The sequence below is a fragment of the Protobothrops mucrosquamatus genome, unplaced genomic scaffold (genome assembly GCF_001527695.2).
Source record: "Protobothrops mucrosquamatus isolate PMUCROS unplaced genomic scaffold, P.Mucros_1.0 scaffold7, whole genome shotgun sequence".
Taxonomy (NCBI): Eukaryota; Metazoa; Chordata; class Lepidosauria; order Squamata; family Viperidae; genus Protobothrops; species Protobothrops mucrosquamatus.
Genome location: NW_015386394.1, coordinates 1,140,890 through 1,147,770, shown reverse-complemented (window position 1 = coordinate 1,147,770; position 6,881 = coordinate 1,140,890). Strand labels below are relative to the sequence as shown.

Below are 6,881 nucleotides of genomic sequence, written 5' to 3'. Positions count from 1 at the left end.
GCCAGGGGAGCCCTCTTTTATGGGATTCCCCTGGCTTGTAATCACACAATTCCATTGGCTGGTAAGACCCCGTTGCTAGTTAGCCAACCAGCAACGGGCATGAAACTGTATGCAGATGGAGAAGGGCAATCACCCTTAATGGGTGATCAGGATGCGCATAGGGGATTAAGGGGGGGAATACAAAAGAACACAACACTTTGCTGCCCTGCACTTATCACTGTTACATAACTTTTATATAAGAGTGATCTTTAGTTAATTTTATACTATTAAAAAAGTGACTCAGTGGAAAAGTTTTAGATATAAATACCCTTGGAAATAAATTATCTTGGGAGCGGGAATGATCAAAATAACAGTATGTCAACAGTATGATCAAAATAACAGTATGTCAAGTGTGGCCTTCAGAGGATAAAGATATCTTTATCCTCTGAAGGCCACACTTGACATAGTGTAGTGCTGATTATATGATCAATGTGTAGAATTTGTTTAAGCAAATAAGAAGTCACATGGAGAGGAGAACTGGAGTAAACTAGTGGCTCTTTGGGAGCTGGGTGTAAAACCTTTCTATCTCAAAGTAATTGGAAAAATGATGAAACATTTTTTCAAAAGCCCAATCTCAGGCTCTAGGTTTTAAGGATACTAGATATGTTTTTGAGACATAAGAACTCAGCTAGCTCAGACAAAAAAAATCCAATGTCTAAAAGACATTGTGAAAGGGGAACACGTTCTATCTAATAAGATTGAGATTGAGTTGAAACTGAATTTACAAGTGATATGCTATAAAAATGATATGGAAAAAGAAGCTATACTGGCATACAAAAGAAAATGGCTAATGTCTTAACTATTAAAAGTGGCATACAAAAAATAATCTAAAAATAACCTGGATAATTTTTATATATTGGATTTACAAACAAAATGTTAAAATTTTGAAGAATATCATGAGAAAGATTTAAAAAGTAAAAAGAAATTAAATTCTATGGCATTATTTGAATCAACCAAGGATTAAGATTGTTAGAAGTAAAATGAAAAAAATATAAGGTTGGTATATTTGAACAAGATTAAAATAGATAGGTTGTTATTTCTGGTAAGAGTTAATGGACTTTTGCTAACACCATGACAATACTTCATAAAATAAATAAAAAATGGGACATGAAGAGAAGAGATTATTTGTTGTATTTTAAGAAAAGGTGATAAGTTACTAAATTTATACTTCTTGGAATGAAGGGGGGAAGCTACTTCTTTATATTTTTCTTTTGTTTTACTCTATTCATAATTTCTTTTCTATCTCTTTCTAATTTTTCCTCCTTTTTATTTTCTGTATTTCCCCTCTTTTTATTCTATCTTTTTTTTTAGCTTGCATTAGTTTTTACTTTTGTACTTGCTTTTATACTCTTTAATAAAATTATTACATTTTTAAAAAAATGAAAATTCAATTTAGTTAGAGACTTGATGGAATCAAATTTTAAAGTATAATATTTGCACATCACACATTAATGCAGTCACCCACACACATTCTTATATATAAACACAAATACATACATGATGTGTATGTGTGTAAATATGTATGGAAAAATGCAAACAACTAATACGTTAGATTTTATTTTTGTGTGCTTTTGAGTCAGTTTTTGACTTCTGGAGACTGCCTGGACTAGAACTTGCAGGGTTTTTTTTTTGCCAAGATTTCAGAAATAGTTTGCCATTGCCTCCTTCCTAGGGCTGAAAGAGGAAGACTGGACTAAAGTACCCTTTGTGTCTTTGTGTCTAAGGCAGGACTAGAACTCATGGTTGTCTTGTTTCATGCCTCATGCTTTAACCCAGTGATGGCGAACCTTTTAGAGACCGAGTGCTCAAAAACTGGCCCCACCCCCACTCCACCCCCTGCCCCACCCCCGCTCCGCCCTACCCTGCCTGCCCACAGGGCCACTCACCGCCTCCAGGGCCCACCACAGATCGCCCAGGCAGCCCAGCAGCGCATGGCAGCCACGCCCTCTCCCTGTGCCCTACAGCATCAACTGTGCATGTTGGGGCGTGAGGGCAGAGTCTTGTCTACACTGCCTGGCTGCCATGTCCTTGGCTGCGCTGCTCTGTGTGGGCCACGCTTGGGGGCGATTCTCCTCCAGGGAGGCTGCTGGTGAGGAGGGGGTCACGGGCGGAGGCAAGGCTGGGGCAACGGCACATGTGCTCACAGAGAGGGCTCCAAGTGCCGCCTCTGGCGCCCGTGCTATAGGTTCACCACCACTGCTTTAACCAATACACTAAATTGGCTCATTGTAGAACATGGATTAATAGAATATCACAAGATCCCTTTTCTTACAATATCTCTAAGCTATGAGCTATGAGTGTGCCCAGCATCTTACAGGCAGCAAAGGGCAATCAGTTGTAATAAGTAATAACTATATTCTGACAGCCATCCTGACCAAGGTGGAAATTCCCTGAAAACTAAATGGGAAAAAAAGGATCCATTTGGATCTTCATTCTGTGAACACTCATCTTATGACTAAACAAACATTAGAGATATACCAAGATCTCTGGGTGCCTTTTTACAAGAAAACGGGCCCTATGAAATCTTGCCTTGAAATATATCATTCGTGAGATAGAGGGTGTGTATGTAACAATATTAAAGATTTAGAAATGATATGGAAAGAGCAATTACAATTACAGGATTGAGATCAGCATCTTGTTTAGAATCTTTAGCTACAGCACATCCCATCTTAAGACAGAATTAAGAAGCTGGAGAACCAGAATTTTTCTAACCTTCAGGAATAAAATGACCAGTTACTACTGCACAAGTTTTAGAAACTTTAAGGCAAGTTATTTAGCAGGTTTCTGTCTAACTTTAAATCATGTGAGTTCTCTAAAAACAACAGATTCATATTTCTCAGAGGATCAGAGGGCAGCCAGAGTCACCAAGGCGCAGCTGCAATCTTTCATAAAGCCTTCCACAAAATCTTTAGATATTGGGGGAAACCAAATTATAGTAACAGCTGCAAAATCTAGTTAAATATTTGCTTTAGAAACTGGAAGTAGCTATATGATAGCATCAGCATAAATTATCAGAGTTTTAAGAGGAATATTTTAAACACTTATACAACTTTCCACCCCACCTCTAAAAGTCAAACAAGATATCTACTTTAATATACAAATTGAACCTCCTTCTATTGGGATGGATATAAATAGAGAGAAGGAGTGAAACAGCAACTAATTAAAGGATTGCTCTGCAACAAGCTGCAATGGATTCTAAGGTAAGTTGGTAATCAGTGCAAGGGGGTCATATAAAATCCATTACCATATGGTTTTAAAATAGTCTTAACCAAGTTTTTTCCTTGATGTTTTCTCAATCTGGAAACACTGCGCTGTTTAGGAGTGAATGAAACACAGACAATTTCATGGACATTGGTGTGGGATTTTGAAGTATTATTTTTAAATCTTATTTTAAAATATTAAAAGATGCAATGAGAAGTGATCCTTTCAGGAGAAAACTCTTGAAAATTTCATGTGGGAAGGTGAACTCAAATTCAAACGATTCTTCCAGCATGGAGGGATTATAAGAATCTGTTCACTTTGTGGAGAAAATCAATGCATATTTTATATTAAGATATCACATGCTGGAATTAAATATAAAAATATCTTCCTCTTTTTTATGGAATTACTCAAAGACTAAAGGTTTGGATAAATTTAATACTACAAGGTGGCAATTATTTCAATTACATCTTTTGAAAGTATGAAATACAGTACTTTTCTGATCTTTGTTTCAGATGTGTCTTTTACTCTCTGCTCTCCTCCTTTCCCTGATCATCAATGAGTCGCTGACCAATGATGTGAATATTAACTTTAAAGTCCTAAAGAGAACGATGGAGAAAAGCCTTCAGCAACCCAAACCAGGTACCAAGATAAGCACAACCATGGAAAGATCCTTCTGCTCTCTCTTTTAACATCTGAGCTAGTGATGAGTTAAAAACTTGAGCAAGAGAGTCTATCACCTCAAAGGCCATCTGTTCCATCATTGAAAAACCATTAGAACTTTTTTCTGATATCAAATGAAATCTACTTCCAAATAATATAAAACCTGTTGTATCTCAACTTTTCTCATCTTCTCTAGTTTAAACATCTGCAGTGCTTCCTCTCTTTACCTACAGATTTTTCCTTCCCAGGCTACTTAGCATATTGGTTACTGTCCTCTAGGCAGAATCCAACTTTTCAAATATTTTCCTAAACTGTGGTATCCAGACATGGGCAAAATAATTCTATCTACCTATGTTTCAATCTTTAAAACAAAAATGGAGTTGGAGCTGCTCACTTGATTTTGTCTGGGAAGAGAAATACATGCTACAGTTACTGGAGAGGATTAATTTAATTTAATTTTTAGATTTGTAAGGCCACTCGATTCAAAATGAATCTAGACAGCATTGTTACTCTTCATTTTAAGAATGAAGGATTTCACTCTGGCAAATATTATTTATGTATGTATGTATTTATTAGATTTTTATTCCACATTTATTACTTTATAAGTAATAAGCCAATGAATATAACATAATATTTTTTCTCTTTTTCCCCACAACAATCCTTTGAAGTGGGTTGGGCTGAGACAGAATGACCAGTCCAAAGTTAGCCAATTGAGTTCCATGCCTACAGCAGAACTAGAACTCCCAGACTCCTAATTTCTAGGTCAGCACCTTTAACCACTACACTAATCTATAGTAGGTATTCACAAGTATGAAAAGCCTGAGGAGTCTCAGTTTTCTCAGAAAACATTAATCTCATTGTAATTTTTTATTTTCCTGCTACAGTTCAGCAGCACAGACCAGGGGGAAAATATTCCACGGACCAGATTCATTACAGTTTATGTAGGTTATTCATCAGGGTTACAAAGCATTGAAAGCATTATACAATGCAAAAACAATTGTTTTGCACAACTCACATGCTTTAATCTACCATCATTCAGATGAATTTCAAGTTCCTCTGTTCAACTGGGATAATTTTAGAGTGTGCACAGAATGTATGGAAATATGTGCTTTGCCTGGAATTTTTCAAAGGACTTATATTGAAAAGATAAATTATATGCCCCCCACACACATTTCTTCATGAAATATCAGCTGATTTTCTTTGTTTCTATTTCATTTCCCAGGTAATGCAAATAGTAGGAGTGCAGCAACGAAAGAGAGAGCAGATGAACAGCCTTCCAATAGAAGCCTTGATGTTTTTTATGGAACAACTATGAGCTGGGCTTCGTTTTCAGGCTCTGTCCCCAGTGGAGCTGTGTCTTACTGGAACAACTACGCTAAGAGGGATGAATATCCTTGCATGGTTTCAGACTGTTCTGCTGGCTACTACAGTCCCAGACGGGGTCCTTACTGCTATTATCCATATGGAAACAAAGAACACTCCACTTCTCGGTTCTGGATTTTGGTGAATGGTCATGACTTGGAATTCCTAAGCTGGAAGGGGGGTTCATGGGGCAATGTCCCATCCAATTCCATCAATACTTGCTCAGGTGTAAGACTATATGTTGGTAAAAATAAGTATGGATTAGGGAAGGTAGATAGTAAAAATAAAGCCTTCTTCATTGGTATGAATGGCAAGGAATACTGGTATAAACAGTATGATGTCCTGACCATTAATAAAAATTATCGCTCTCAGAGCATCTCCAATGTCAATTATGACCTAAGCAAGGGATCCTACAGTGAGGGAGGCATGGTATTAGCCTCCAGCAAACTCACCAACAAAGACTGTAGAGCAGTGAAGAAGTCAACCACCTTGTCAGGAACGGTGACTTCTGAACATTCCTGGGATGTTGGCATGTCTATCTCTCAGAGCATCAGCTTTAGTATGACAGCAGGGATACCTAACATCTTTGGAGGATCATGGGGCATTTCATCAGAGAAAACCTTTAACTGGAATAAGGGTTATACATACAGTGAGTCAGTCACATATTCTGAAACAATTGAGATTGAAATCCCACCCAACCACAGCTGTGAGTTGGTAATGAATGGCACAAAAATGAGGGGACGGGTTCCCTTCACTGCTACAGCCAATCGTTATTATTATGATGGAACACATCGGAGTGCCACTGTCCGAGGTGTCAGCTTCAATGTAGTTGGGATAAAAGGAGATTCACAAGTTGAACGCTGTGTCCCGATTCCGAATCCTCCCCCCTGCACTGGATAGATCCTAAAACGCCTTTGTAACTGTATTAATTTGCAGCAAGAATCCAAGTAAATTGAATTATTGTTGAGCCCTTAGAAGGATTCATTGTAAATTGAGGTTTGTAAATCCAAAAATAGTGATTTGCACTAAGCTGATCCTTTTGCTTCATTGGTATCAGCAAAAAACCAGCTAGTTTTGAGGTCCTTTGAACTGAGTTTGCCATGAAGCAGTTCTTAGAAATTGGTCTTAGACTTTAATTCTACACTATCAATTCAGTATAAATGCAAATCATGCTCATTTGTTCATAGCAAAGAAATCTCCATGCAAAATAGTGGTGCTATATTATTTGAGCACTGTAATCTTGGGAACAATGCTTGAGGTTTTGTGAAACTGACTTTTGCCATTAAATGACAATCACTATCAAATCATTATTGTCCATGGTTTCATTATAAAGAAGCTCAGTTGAAGTTAATGTTCTTAATTCTTTAAAATTTTAAATATGGATCAGACTCCAAATACATATGTCTATTTTTATCCTTTTCCCCAGGTTTTTTTTTTGCTTTGAAATTTGTCTTCCTCTGCTATTTTTCTATTCTTCGATTATAATATTCCTATTCTTAATGTATAATAAAGACTCTGATAAAGTATTTTACTGTAGTTTGAAAATTAATATTAAAGATCAACCATGCTTTTAAAAAGTAAATGGATGCACTTCTTCCATTATTTTTATCTGATACATT

At 36.8% G+C, this 6,881-nt stretch overlaps 1 protein-coding gene across 1 annotated transcript; it reads left to right on the top strand.

The window, feature by feature from the left end:
* Nucleotides 1-3,227: 3,227 nt before the first annotated feature.
* LOC107282365 (natterin-3-like) lies at nucleotides 3,228-6,162 on the top strand. Its single transcript, XM_015810134.2, has 3 exons — nucleotides 3,228-3,239; nucleotides 3,753-3,879; nucleotides 5,123-6,162. The coding sequence occupies exons 1-3, from the start codon at nucleotides 3,228-3,230 to the stop codon at nucleotides 6,160-6,162; spliced, it is 1,179 nt and encodes a 392-aa protein (XP_015665620.2).
* The last annotated feature ends 719 nt before the right edge of the window (nucleotides 6,163-6,881 follow it).